The 15239-nt window shown below is 38.2% G+C and overlaps 2 protein-coding genes across 2 annotated transcripts in view; one reads left to right on the forward strand and one right to left on the reverse strand.

Moving 5' to 3' along the window:
* Positions 1 to 232: 232 nt before the first annotated feature.
* cckar (cholecystokinin A receptor) lies at positions 233 to 10739 on the reverse strand. Its single transcript, XM_062993262.1, has 5 exons — positions 10598 to 10739; positions 7897 to 8148; positions 5538 to 5799; positions 2648 to 2775; positions 233 to 904 (listed from the first exon to the last, which is right to left on the reverse strand). The coding sequence occupies exons 1-5, from the start codon at positions 10737 to 10739 to the stop codon at positions 312 to 314; spliced, it is 1377 nt and encodes a 458-aa protein (XP_062849332.1). The 3' UTR covers positions 233 to 311.
* Positions 10740 to 14561: 3822 nt separating this feature from the next.
* The window catches only part of tbc1d19 (TBC1 domain family, member 19), a 43000-nt gene continuing 42322 nt past the window's right edge, over positions 14562 to 15239 (forward strand). Inside the window, exons 1-2 of the mRNA XM_062993263.1 lie at positions 14562 to 14682; positions 14804 to 14876. Of these exons, the coding sequence (XP_062849333.1) occupies positions 14587 to 14682; positions 14804 to 14876 (169 nt within the window). The 5' untranslated portion in view covers positions 14562 to 14586. The remainder of the gene's footprint in view (positions 14683 to 14803; positions 14877 to 15239) is intronic.

Consider the following 15239-nt stretch of genomic DNA (forward strand, 5'->3'; position numbering starts at 1 on the left):
TTGTCAACTGCACATGCAAATATGTACTCTTTATTTAGAATCTTAGTAAATTAAAGCCTTAGTGTATAAATTCTGATACTGTACAGCTGCATGGATTAAATGTTACATTGTTGTACATATGTACCAAATAAAAGGGTTCATTTAGGATTGAAACCCCTAATAAGACCATTGGTTTTCTCACATATCACAACTTTTAAATGGATCCCAGAGCAGCTGATTCTTTAAGGTCCTGCCATTATCAGTATGTGATTTATTAAATGCAGAGCTTAAGTGCAGAACCTTATCTTCCGAGGTTGTGTCTTCTCCTCCTGTTATGCATGTGTAGAGCCACGGATGCTACTGTAGGTCAGCCTGGTGAGCGTCCCACTGTTATGTGTATTCTCCTGCCCTTCCACTCCTGCAGTTCCAGTTCCTCCACCCGCTCCTCCTCCAGCACTGAGACGCCCGCTACCACTGCCCTCGTGCGCCGACTTTTTAGCAAAGCACGAGAAGGTGGCCAGCATGCCCTGACGGAAGCGCTTGTTCATGAAACAGTAGATGATGGGGTTGACGCAGGCAGAGGTGTATGACAGGAGGTGGATGAATGATATAGGAGCTCCGGAGAGAATGCGGTCAGCCGAGCGCTGGTCAAACGCCCTCCATGCGTTCGCTGCATACACCGGGGTCCAGCAGATAAAGAAAAGCACAACGATGACCAGCAGCATGCGGATCACCCGCTTCTTGGCCATCAGGTTAGCCGTGGGGCTGCTGCTGCACACTCGGCTCAGCTTGGGCTTGCTGGGGTTGCTGGAAACTAGTAGTGCTGTTTGATTGTTTAAGGACTCTGAGCGCTTCTTTTTGGACGACTGAAGGTAGCAACCGTCGCTATCGCTGGGCTTAAGGCTTCCTGTGCTGCTCTGTCTCTCTAAAAACATAAAAAAGTCAGATTAATTAAAACTGCTTTTAATTAAAAGTGCTAAAATGCTTTATTGTTTGGCTAGTTAATGGAATATGGAATATTTTTGTTTTCTTCAGAATACAGTGCCTTGCATAAAATTTTTCCTTTTTGAACCAGTGTTATGACCTGGAACCACTGTTATAACCTAGAAAATATAATTTTTCGTCCACCCTTGATACTGTGCAGCATCATCCTCCACTATCATTAAATGTTTTGATTGTTTTTTTTGTGTCTGTGTAGGTTTTCTCCATTTCATGATGAAGTGATTGTTGACGATTAAGAAACATCGGGGTAAATCTCTGTAAATCTCTGCCAGAAATGCACACCTGGGTGAACAGCCACAGGGAACAAGGCAGGAATACACGCTGGACATGGTGCCAATCAATACGACTCACGCCTTTACTAAATCAATCACTCACACCCAGCGGCCATTTCATAATGTCGAGTTAAGAAATGGCTGAAAACCCACATGGACACAGAAAAGACATGACAAACAGGTTCTCAGGACCATGTAGATGTGCTACCAAGCCACCCCCAATACATATGTAACCCTATTTGATTTCTTAATAATTTAAGAGAGAATGAGCTCTACCAAATACATTGTGATAATATTAGTCAGATTCATTCTTTTTTTTGAAATACTAAATCTTACATTCCTCTAACCCCTCTAACTATCACCATCAGGACATTTCCACAATGACCCTTGCCCCCCCCCCCCCAAGTCTATTTTGAACGTGTGGAAAATACTAAAGAAGTCCACAGTGTTCTAATTAAGAAATTACAGCATATAATCTTTTAGCTTAAGTCTCTACCAGCTCTTTTTGGTGTATTACAACCATTGATTCTAATGTCTTGATAAGAACTGTCAGTTTAGGTAGGGTGACCATACGTCCCTTTTTTTCCCAGACATGGCCTCCCCATAAAAAAACCTTTCTCTTTAGGTCCCGGCTTCTCGCAGTTCTCTTACAGGTTGTGATTATTTACAGACGAATTACAGAAAAAAATCCCTGATTCTTGGGAAGCAGAATGAAATTACTTTGCCAACCCCTCTCCGAACCAAACTTTCAACCAGTGCAGGTGTCCGCCTGGCCCATGCTGCCATCCTGCCAAGTGTTCTTTTTTCCAACCAAAATACGGTCACCCTAGTTTAAGTGAGGTATGATCTCCGACTGAGTCTCTGGAAGACATACTGGATTGAAAATTCTTAGTTTTATACAACTTGATTAAGGCTTTCATTTTGTACTTTTGGTAACTGCGCTGTTGAAAGGTGAATATCTGGCCAGCTACGGATTAAAAACAGCACATACAACATGATGCTACCACCACCATGCTTCAGCTTTTGAACGGTGTTTTTAGTGTTGTGGGTTTTTTTTTTCCTATTCTGTAGTATCAGAAAAGAAAAACATTTTTGCTTTCTTAATCTGATTACATTGAAAGGTAATTACATTACATTTACTTGTTACAATTTTATATAATTTATAATAAAGCCTACAGTATGTTGTTTGGCCAGTCAAAATGCACTCATGTACATGTATGTGTGTGGAATTTGTTTATAATTTCCTATGTAAACATGCTTTTTATCAAAACAATAGTTTCTGATATTCAGACACACACTACAGATACATGAACAGAGATTAGGTAAAAAAAAAACAGGAGCAAGAATATGTAGCAGCCATTTCTATTGGAAATAAAACTGTATAAAATTCATACCTCGGTTAGACTTCCTATTAGCCATTTCAAACTTGATTCCTCTGTAGAGCTCGACTGATATTAGCCCATAAGCTGTCATCATCACAATTCCCGGCACTAGGATGAGAATCAATAACAGGAACACGTACCTGAATAAAGGAAAGTTGCACAGCTCAGTAAATCAATACTTTCCAGCATGCTTTCACTTTCCACTGTATAATGTAGCTGATGTTATGATAGAAACATTAACAGTATGTAAGCAGTACAGTCAGCAGGCTTTTCACTAGATCTTACAGTCTGCCTGTGGGAATTTGTGTCTATTCAGTTAAAAGTGCTTTCAGGTTCAGGCAGTGATGTTGGACAGACATGCCTGGCTGCAATCGACCTTCCTATTCATATCAAAGCTGTTGCTGTACAGGCTACTGAATTTCTTCAACACCTACATTTACATTTTCAGCATTTAGAAGATGCTTTTATCCAAAGTGACTTACAAGTGTGACAGTATACAGCTGTCACATCTAAGCAATTGAGGGTTAAGGGCCTTGCTCAAGGGCCCAACAGTGGCTGCCTAGTAGTGGTGGGGCTTGACCGTTTTGATTACTAGTCCTGAACCTTAACCGCTAGACTACAACTGCCCTTTCAACTTTTAACAACTGCCCAAGGTCTTTATGGGCCTTGCTTGTTGTAGTAACTGAAAGAGGTGTCCACATGCATTTGGCTAAATATTGTACCACTACATAGCCATTGTATTGGCTATATATATATATAGCATTTGGCTATATATTGTACCATTATAGACCAGCTCCCAAGACCAGCTTTATTAGAGTATAGTCCCCTTTAAAGCACAAGCAGGGCAATGAGGCATCTACACATTTCACTATAATTACTGTAATTAGATCATGTATTTGGCTTTCTTAATTCAGAAAATCCATAAACTGACATCATGGATGGTACAGTGGTTAACAACACATCATCATAGTCTTTTCCCTGAGTAAGTAAGTGAGTAAGTAAGAGTGTAATTCCCTGTGATGGATTGCCCTGTCCACTTTCAATTTAAAATTAGATTTGTTGTGCTATGTGAAAAAAGTACTATTACTAATACTAATTTCAAAGACATCTGTCATTATACACACTACAAACTGTACAATTACTGAAACTGGCAAGACATTCATTCATCTACCCACAGCGACCACTTAATCTGGATCAGTCTTGCAATGGTTTGGAGCCTACCTGCAAACACTGGGTGTAAGGCAGAAATCCATATAGGATACCAGTCCATTCCAGTGCATCACACATTCACCTGTTTACTTATTGAGTTACACCACAGAGCTTTTTAGAGTCCCTAATTGACCTAATGCATGTTTCAGAAACCAGAGCACCCAGAGAAAACCTGTGCACTCGACAGTTCTTTTTCTACACAGAGCTTTAACAATTCCTGCAACTGCTCTTTTCTGTGACTAAATAAATGGGAGACTTCATTGTCCAAAAACACTCTGCTAGTTAGTTAGTTAGTTCATAAGCTTTTTTTAAGATGAAAACTTTGATTGGGAGATGTTTTAGAGATGGGAGCAACTTAGTTATTAAGGCCAGTCGATGCTCAGCAGTTAAGGTACTAAGGTAGTAATCAGTTGGTTGCCGGTTCAAGCCATACCACTGCCAAATTGCCACCGTTGAGTCCCAATACACGGCCCTTAAGCCTTATTTGTAGCTGCAAATGTGGTTGTGAAAATTCTATAATTTCCTAATTCCTTCTTATTGATTGATTACATTAGCTGGTGACTTTTCTGTGTCCATTCTTTAACACCAATTAGACTAAGCTTCTAGCATTACAATGGGGAAGTCAACTAAGCTATGTACAGTCAGGAATGTCTCTTAGAGCCCTTACAGCCAAGCAACTTCAGGATCCAACATTATTAATACATTTTATAAAGTCTAAAAAACATGGAAAAGTGGTCTCTTTGCCAAAGTCAGAAATGTCACCTTATGTTTCAGTAATATTTAGTCTGCTATAAAAGGAAAGGTGCTGACCAAACAGATTTCCGATTGACTGTAACCTAAATTGCCAGTCCCAAAAAAAGCCCCCTGCTCCAAAATTGCTACCTTAAAGCTTGACTGAGATTTTCTGAGGTACTCAAACCCAACAAAACAGTACCAACAATCAAGTATGGGGTGGTAGGATTATGCTTTGGGGTTGTTCTGCTGGTGCATTGCAAAAAAAGTGAATGAATTAATTAAAGAGAAAGATTATCTTAATTTTTAAAAGCTGAACCTCAACCCATAAAAGTAAGACTGAATTTGTAGCAGGGCAACTGGTTCTACCAGTTGTGTATACTTTCAAGCACCAAAAGCTTGTTAACAGCAATAAATCAAGCTCAAAATTGAGCTGAGGGACATACAAATATTAAGTGTGCTGTTATATTCTTAGATAATATTGCTCTTCAGATTAATACATGTGCTTGAGCAATGGCACAGTTAGTAGAGTGGCAGCTGCCCAGACCTAGGTTTAATTCTCATCTTCGGTCACTGACAGTAAGAAATGTTTAATGGGTTGTGCCCAGTATTTTCCATTAGACTATAGACCCACCAAAAAGATAAATTAATAATAAATGTCTTAATTCGTCTAAATAGTTGTGACAAATAATAAGGATTCATTTTTCATTTATTTTGCATTGAATCAAGTGCCACCGGAAAACACTGGATACTTTTGTACATATGGATAAGAGCAGCTTCTAAACAGTAGAGAACATGACAAACTCTACAGGCAGTGATCAGAGGCAAGAATTAAACCCAGGTCCCTAAGGATCTGAAACTATGCTGCCCTATTACTAATAATAATCAGAATCACTGAGTAATGTAATTAATTATTAGTAATGAATCATTTTGTTAATTACTGTGCAGTTCTGTGTTTTACCATGACTGCTGAACGACGTCGCTCGGCCAAATGTGGCGACACATGTTCCCTGTGCTGTTGTTGTTGCGGCGGTATGGCACCAGCGTGCTGGAGATGGGGTATGGCAGCATGAGCAGGAAGGAGATCAGCCATGTAGCACTGATTACTTTGGCGGCGTGCGACTTGGTCTGCCAGGTGCGTGACGTTAGTGGGTTGCAGATGGCGCTATAGCGCTCCAAAGAGATGGCCACTAAGTTGAAAGTGGACACGCTCACTGAGATACCTGTAGAAAAAAAATCAGTTCATTACTTTATTTCAATTCAGTTAATGTGCAGAGCTAATCTGTAACATATAAATGGCTTATGGATTTTATCACACAGCTAAGTAAAGACATAGGACTGCATTGGTTTTGTAAAACATTTTTGTAATTCCGGGCAAACACATATCATGCCCCTTAAAACATAAAACACCGATATTTAAAATCATTCTATAGTCAAATGTAATCACTGTATGAGCTGAGAGTAGAGGTATGCACTTCTTGTTATGTTAAGAGTCACTGTCACGTTAACAATTTGACATAGCTTACTTTATGACTGACCGCGCTAGGATCTAAGATCCTTTTTTTTTAATGAATGATCAACAACGTGATCTGGTAAGTGTCAAGTTGAAGGACCCACACAGCGATAGTACACAGCGATAGTACAGTAAGTAAATCTCCACTTCTTTATAATAACCTTGTATCACAAATGTAACTGTACTGTATACACATGCAAAGCATGCTGAATGGTTGTCATACCATGATTTTGACTTTCCAAGTATAGTAGTGCTATTTAGTTAACATCCTGTTGGCCAAACCTAATCCTTAAGCATTCTTCTAGTCCTTTGATTTAACCTTACGTAACTAACTGACTAACATTGTCTGAAATCACAATGTCCAATACCAAAATGACTATAGCACAAAAAAATGGAAACACAGTACTAATCTGTTTTCTAACATAGTGTGTTTAAAACACATTATATTTTATATAATGTTGTATTTATGTTGTACATTTTAACTGCGTGTAGAGTTAATAGACAAACAGTCTGTCTAAACTAACAACACAATTGTGTTAACTGTGTTTAAATCTTTATTTAACATATTAATAAATCCTTTACAGTCCTGATACACAATTAAGTCACAATATAATGACCACTTTCTACTTTTAACGGGGGCAGCACATAGCTCATGAAGGAATTCATGAAGGAATTCAAGGTGTGTCTGCACATAAATCCCTCATCAGTACCATGGGTAAAATTGCATGCATCCTGGGGACCTAGATTTAATCATTGCCTCTAAGCGCGGTTTGTAAGGAGTTTACAATGCGTGGTGCATTAACTCTTAAATAAGCATCCAACAAAGACTGTGATATTCCACAGAAAATATGTTTTGTAAAAAGTAGCTTATTCCCAAAAAGGAACAACATCCCAAAGGGCAGAATCTTATCTCAAATGTGAAGCATGGTGGAGGAAGCATCATGGTTTAAAAATCTACAGGTGACTGTCAGAGTATTAGCACATCACCTAAAACCTAAATTAGGTTAAAAGTTGCACTGAGACACAACTTTTGCGTCTCATGGCTATTATGCTTGCTCACCACCACTGAGATTTGAGTTTGAACCTCAACAGCTATTGGCCGACCAGATATTTACACAGACCTCATTGGCTGTTCCTTGGGGAAGAGTGGCCGAAGGATTAAATGGATTGGCGCCCTGTCCACGGTGTTTCCGACTTAAACCAAGGCCACCCAAGGAGGATGGGGGTCCCTGCTGAGTCTGGTTCCTCACAAGGTTTCTTCCTGTATTTTTAAGGGAGTTTTTCCTTGCCACCGTCGCCCTCGGCTCCCTCAATAGGGTATTTTTTGTCTGTTGGTCCTGGATTCTGTAAAGTTGCTTTGAGACAATGTCCATTGTAAAAAGCGCTATATAAATACATTTGACTTGACTTGACCTTATGCCCAGTGTTTCCCAGTGAAACCAGGCTCACAGAAACCCTGACCAGTAACCACAAATTAAATAAAGTCTAGACAATGTCTTTTGAAAAGCAGCAATCCTGATAAAGAGTTCCCAAACATTAATTTTTTCGATAACTGTATATTCTTTGTTCAAACATAACACAGGTACCAACTGAATTTTTCATCAGATGTGTCTTGAAACTGTATGCTAAAGCAGACTTTGTGAACCTACATGTATTTGTGAAGTACCCTGCAGTTATTCCTCCGATTTATCCATCCTGCCCATCTGCTGAATTTCCCAGACCCACAGCTGTAACTCGGCCCTGCACTTACTCGCAGGACATGTATTATTTTATCACGCTTATGTTCACATCAGTCCCAGCTACTCACCCATGAAGTAAGTGGCCACTTTACAGATGCCGCTGCCAAACACAAAGTTCTTCATCAGGTTGGGAATGAGGGTGAAGGGCATACAGATCACACACAGCATCAGGTCGCTGACAGACAGAGACAGCAGGAAGAGGTTGGTGACGGTTCGCATGCGTCGATTCCTCACCAGCACGGTGATGATCAGGCTGTTCCCCAGAACACTCAGCAGGAAGATGACACAGTAAAGCACGATACGCACCGTCTGGTTTATATCTGCCATTTCACAGGGTGCACAGGACAAATACACATTGATATACAGTTCCACTCTGCAGAAATAATAAGTTTAATATGGACTGATTCATTTGTATGTGTCTAGATGATGTAGAACAGGTTTCAGGTTTGATAAATGTCAGTTTAATCTATTCAAAAACAGTACTGTTCTCCTTACTACTTCTTCCAAGTTAATAAACAGCCTTTACATCTGTTTATGCAAACAATTTTCAGTAATATAGAATAGTCTACAATGGTCCACAGAATATTTTTTGGGAAAGGCTATAAGTCTGGAGTATTTTCCAAAGATGCAACAGGCTACATACAGTAAACAAATAAAACTTTCAAAGATTAAAGATATGTGGTCTTTGATTGTGTGCAGATGCAGGCTATGTGCTAAACAGTATACCCAAAGAGTAATGACACACTCAAATTTGTTATTTGACATGCTATTTGTTCTTGTTGTATGCAGATGAGGACACAGCCTGTTATTACCACAGTAAAAACTGACAACTGCTGTTACACAACATGCATCATTGCATAACTGGCACTAGGCATTAATTATAATAATCAATATAACAGTGTCTCTTAAAATAATCTGACTGGTAAAACTCAAAACAGATGTTTTATTCATGAACAAATAATTTAAACATTCATTCATTATCCCATTCAGGGTCGCGGTGGGTGCAATTCACTGGACGAAAAGCAGGAAAACTACAGTCCATCACAGGACAAATTGTTTTAATTTATTTTTAATACATCGATTAAGCCAGTACAAAAAGCTTAACTAATTCCAATACAATTCTAATAATAATGTTAAATTTTCATTTTGTGTCAAAAAATTATTTTTACTATTATTTTTATATCTGCAAAATATTGCACTGATAGGATCTAAATGAAGTGTCCTTAGTATTACAATATACAGGCTATAAGGAAGAGGGAAGTGTTACGTTCCAAATACCCAACTAGCAGCAGCAAAAAGGCAACTTTATTGAGAATGTTTGGCAGAATTAGTTTAGTAAGATACAGCACAGCAGTCTATGCTAGACCAGCACCTCTGAGATCTAGGTTTGAATCTCAGTGGTGCTATCAGCCAGCCAAGCTTGATCAGCTATGTCTGGGTTGGAGGGTCAGTGGCCGAAGCCCTGAGATGAACTGACACCCTGTCTAGGATATTTCTGCCTTGCGCCCATTGTTTCTTAGTTGAACCGGACACACCATGTCTCTGAACAGGACAAAAAGCAGTTGCCTGTGTCAACCAACCACATTATCCCCTATATTTAGTACTGCATTATAAGTGTAAGTGTGTAATGTCCTGGGTGTGTTACTGCCTTGAACCAATGCCTTTCTTGGCAGCAGCACCTCACGCAGTAGAATTAAGCAGTTAGAAGGGCTAATAAATAAGTAAATATGCTGTACATGTCTACCGAGCTAGAAGAGAGGCAAACTTTAAGGAAATCGATGAGATATTTTGCGATGAAAGCATTTGAGATACAGAGTCCTTTAGTCGAACATAAACGCACCTTTAAAAACTGAGATATTAGCTCACCGAAGAATCATAAGAAGTAGGTGTTTGGAAAGGCCTTAGAGAGGACCATTTTGACAACCATAATGTATATTTTATTATTTTACTAGATTTTGCACCCAGGCATGATGATGCATCTGACTGGATGCCACATACGACATGGGTCCTGGGGATTTGGGTTCTGTCCTCGCCTCTGGTCACTGTGAGAATGTTCCCATGTCCTGGTGAGATCCCACATCACAACAAAATGCAAAAAGGGTGGACCGGCTGCTCTAAATTAATCTTAGGTGTAAATGACTGATTTGCACCCTGTTTTAAAGTGGTGAAAACTGAGGGTCTGAGCAGGATGAAGTGGCAAATTAAAATGAATAAATTAATAGATTTTGTACCAAACTAACTGATACTATAACTGAAATCATATTCATATAACATTTGTAGTCTCAATTTGATACTAAAAGATTCTATTTTTTGTTGTAGTGCATGAAGTTAAGACATTATGAATTCAGTTTTGGGAGGGGGTGACATGAAGCCAATTTAAAGATAAACCTTCACCTCCAGGTTCTTATTCCTCTAACTAAGTAAACAAAAAGTAAATTATTAAATGTATATTATAGCAAGTATGGTGGTTGTTGGTCATTTTAACTTTAATTTTAAATTTGTCATTTGTAAAAGCTGTATTTCTGACATATTTGCAGAACATCTGGAACTTAAATCATTTTTCCCATGTTTAGAACTATACAGTGGAGGTATTGGCACAAACAGGTGCTATAGATATACATGTCACCTCAAAAACACATTAAAAAAACATAAATATGACACAAGCACAAGTTATTATATAAAGTAATGAGTACATTCAAACGCATTAATGTTTTTTTAATTAGAACATAATAAACGGTGCATATAAAATGTTAAGAAATGCATGTTTACCTTTGGGTTCATGAGCTGGCTGTGATGTACCGGTATCACTTGCATTCTCACACTCGGATAAGTTTCTGAAGGCGAATTCACACAGTATTTTATAAATGTCCGTGCTATTAATAAGCAAATCATGTATAGTAAATGTCTCCATGGTTCTTGTTTTACTCTACACACAACGAAAAAAATCCTTTTTCATCGACCAACAGGTAAACAAGCTACCAGAAACCGCTGCCGTCCCATCATTGTAAAGTCGGTGTCATGTCATGGTTTGTTATCCAAAGATAAATAATAGTTTCACTGTAACACTCCAAAATGTTATCTTAAAATTAATATGTTGAGAGAAATAAGACGTAATTTGACATAAAAGGTGTGTAAGGAGTGAAGTATTGAGAGGAATGAGAGTTGATGTGAGCTGAGTGAACGTGCATCTCTACCCCAGCAGCGCCACAGCAGCAGCACTGACCCGCCTTACTACTGCAATACCTCCTCCTACTTTCTACTGTTCCATCCTCATGTACAAGCACAAGAAACAAGCATTTAACCACTTTAGTGTTTCATTTAGAGATTACTCTAAATCTGTCTTAAATCAGCATCTCTACACATTTTATTTCTGTTAAATTCCAACACAGATACACCTTATTCTAAAATAACCTACTGGTTAAATGATCACCTGAACCAAACAAGGACCAACTAGTTGCCAAAATAGTGCTAGTAGTAGTTGCCAACCCTTGAGGCCAGAAATGACTCTTCCCTTCAAGGATGACTGCCAACTCATCTAAATGCCACCCAACAACCACAGGATAACAACAAGATACATATTAAAAGACTGGCAATCAGCTGGGGTGAAGCACATGATAAGGTAGGTTTGTTTATTTATTTATTTGGATTTTAATGGCATGTTTTACAGTTTTACTGGTTTTACAAGATTCATCAGTTCAAGTCTTTTATGTCAAACACAATCACAGACAACTTTGTATCTGCAATTCACCTCACTTGCATGTCTTTGGAGTGTATGAAGAAACTGAAGCTCCCAGAGTAAACCCACACGGACACGGAGAGAGCATGCAAACTTCACACAGAATCGAACCCAGGACCTTCTTGTTGTGAGGCAACAGTGCTACCCATTGAGCCACCGTGCCACCGTAAGGAGGGTTTGAAACTGGCTACTAGAGCAGGGGGTTGAGGTTTACAAATTACATAAGGACTGGACCATAGAGGATTTGAATAAGGTCATCTCCGAATTCAATTTTCAGTTCGACCCAACACCTGGTCTTTTACTTTAGGTGTAAATACAAAAGAAAAGTAGAAAACACGTAATTCACAAACTTCTGTAAAACCAATCTTATTAGCCAGATATGCTTTTGTTTTAGGTTTCCCAATTTAATTAAGGTAAAGTAACCTCTCTGGGTCTGCCTTTGTCTCTGTTTCTTAATCTGTGTGTTTTTCTTCTATTCATTTCCTAGCCAGTGCTAATGATTTGTGAAATTACGCAGGCTAATTATTTAATGCATGAAAATGAGTTTAAAATGAAATTACATCCATCCTATGTGTGGTAAACCACTAAATCATAAAAACTATTCGTCCCTTTTTCTTCCAGCAGCAATAGTGAGAGGCTCTGGGACATGTAGGGACATGGAGCAGCTCTTGAACAGCTGTCACCACGTTACCCTGATATACAGGTTTGAGCAATATTAAGCCAATAGAATTCAAAGCAGATCAAAGAAGAATAATTTTGAGTGAACAATGCTTTCAATAGCTACGACCTTGATTGTAGGAGTAATAAACATGTTTCTGCAAATAGCTAAAAGCAGCATGGTGAGGCAGATGGAAGAGTGGGTGCAGTACAGTAACATAGATCATTGGGATCTAAGTTAATTTATTGCTATCAGTCACTGTTTGGGAAGTGTGTGTTTTATGTTCTCATTGTGTCAGAGTTCTGTGCAAGCCCCGAAACCCTCCTCACCAAACTTGTCAAACCTGACACCTGACTGGCAGGGAGCAGCTGTTTTTTTGTTTTTTTATCGGCACTTCAAATTCAGTCTCTGCACCTAAATCTAAGTATTAAACTGGTCAGGATCCTATATATCAATACAGAGTCAATATTTAAAAAATGCAAATGTAAGCAAATAAGCTCTTTAGGCTTCAAATATTTCCAAAAAGGCAATGCAAATCTATAGTAATATATACTGTCAATACGCTAAAATGACTGAACACAAATAATTGTCTTTATTGGAAATACAGAGATAGCTATAATGTAAAAAGAAAAAAAGCTTCCGCTATTGCAGAAATATATTTTGGTCAGATTTTTCAGCCATATACTGTAAGATGACTGATAAATCACAAGGCTCTTGCTACCAAAACTGTTGGCTTGAATATAAATAGGTAAAAATGAACCAACTGTGCCCTTTTTAGGATACTGCAGCATTATTTGTTGGGAAAGTTCTGGCATTATTCAGCATTTTTCACAATTAAAAACATGCCAAATCCCACACAGAGAGTAATTTGAGCAGGGTAGTGAATGACAACACGCATCTACTTAGTATAAAATCAACATGGCAATATTGAGTAAAATTGATTTAATTTATTTTTATTCATTAGGTTTTCATTTGAATTTTATGTAGTTTGTTGTTTGTAAGTTAATTGATTTTGTATTGAGTTTCTTAATGTTCATTTAACATAATGTATCATTGATAATCTGAAATGAAACTGGAGAGTCAAATGAGATGGAAAAGTTAACTAAAATGACAGTATTAAGTTTTTAGACTGTAATATATTTTATATTAATGAGTCTTGTTTTTACAATATGGAGCAAGAAATGTGTGTGCAGCACAGCTCTAGGGTCCTGGGCATATTGATTCATGCCACCCCCAAAAATACATATCCAAATTAAAAAAAGAAAAAAGAATAATGTCTACTTTGTGACATGTGGGTTTTCTCTGGATTTTCTGATTTTATTCTGTATTTGAAAAACATGTTAATTGGTTAAATTGTATCTAGGTCTGAGTAAGTGAGTAAGTGGGTAATTGTGTGATTCTCAGGAAGGCTGTATTTCTTCCTTGTGCTGAGTATTTCGAGGTAGAAAAAAACTTAAATTGCCTTCTGATGCTAAGAGGATATTTGTCAAGTCAGATGTAATCCAAGAACCACCAAAACAGGTCTGCCTTGAATTAGAAGGTGCTGGAACACAGGTGAAACTCTCCACATTAAAGCAGGCTTTACATCGCCATAGGTTTAGCTGCTGATGAGCAAAAAAGTTCTTCCTTGTGCTTTTTTACCTCCAGTGTGGCCAGCAACAAACTTCAGTCAATTCTGGAGCAAGAGCTTTTTCCTTGCATTGAAACCTCTACATTTATTGCACTTTGAACATTGCTTGACTGTGGACATTGTCTCCTGTGTTCTCACCTGTGTGTCTTATGTAAAGCTTATGTATAGTTATGTGCTTATTTATGACATACATAAGTTTCCCTGTCCTTGGCTAAAAGACCACCGTTTGTACAGATAAAAAAAAAAATGCCTCATTTGAAAATCTATGATCTGCATTCAGAGGACTGTACGAAGCTGCAAAGCCTTATGGAGTAGTTTAATAGGTGCAGTCAAACTAGCCCTATTTATATGGGGTCAGAAAAGTCATCATGTAGTCAGTCAAATTGACTACCATGCCACAAAGTTAAATGAAATTATAGAACTTTCCACATCAACATCTGAATCATTTTAGTTCTTGTATGAATGTTTTGGACTTTTTTTGGACATACATGCCTCTTGCATGTTAATATACTACACATACATGTCTGTAACACTGTATTTACTATATTTTTACCTGAACTGTATGTAATTTTACACCGCTAGCTTGACTATAGAGATAGGAACTGTCTGCTAGTGTCCGTGTTTCCTTTGGCGTGTGCTTTGTTGTTGCTAAGATACGCTGCTTCATTCATGGATGCTGACCGTCTATATGACAGTAAATGTATATTTAATAATAATTTAAAATCATTTTAAAAATGGACGAGGGAACAGAGCTGTCCGTCACCATAGCTCAGATTGTCCAGCGCCTCAGAGGAACTCACTTACACACCCACCTCGAGAAACAAGCCAGAGTGAGTACGCTAGCTTTATAGCTAACGCCAAAACACGATGACTAACTGCAGTGTTGCTATTACTGATAACAGTGAACATCTAATAATTTACTAAGAGATGCGCATTCATGTTACATTACAGGAATGTTTACACGGTCCTGAGATCAAGCTTGAATCTTTAAAAGAAGACGTCCGCAATTTCCTAAAGGCTTCAGGTATACTCTAAACATCATCCTTACAATAACACGTATATAGTGGGCTCACGGTGTTCCGCACACTTTTGTGCAGTGATGACACAGTACCTGGATTAGTTGTTTTAAATGAGTGGGGAGGGATTTACCTTATACCCTGATTAGTTTAGATTGGATTTCCACAATTTATTTTGTATGGAATACTGTAAACCATACAGTACAGAAAAAACACAACAATGCATGCACCTTAATTAGAACAGAAAGTAAATATTGTGTAAACTAGGTTCCAGAAAAGTTGAGGCAGAAGGCAAAATGTCCATGGCATATACAAAATGTACAAATGCACTGTTATGTTACTTTTCCTTTAAACCAGAGGCTCTCAAACTT

Source organism: Trichomycterus rosablanca, chromosome 4, assembly GCF_030014385.1.
Source record: "Trichomycterus rosablanca isolate fTriRos1 chromosome 4, fTriRos1.hap1, whole genome shotgun sequence".
Lineage (NCBI taxonomy): Eukaryota > Metazoa > Chordata > Actinopteri > Siluriformes > Trichomycteridae > Trichomycterus > Trichomycterus rosablanca.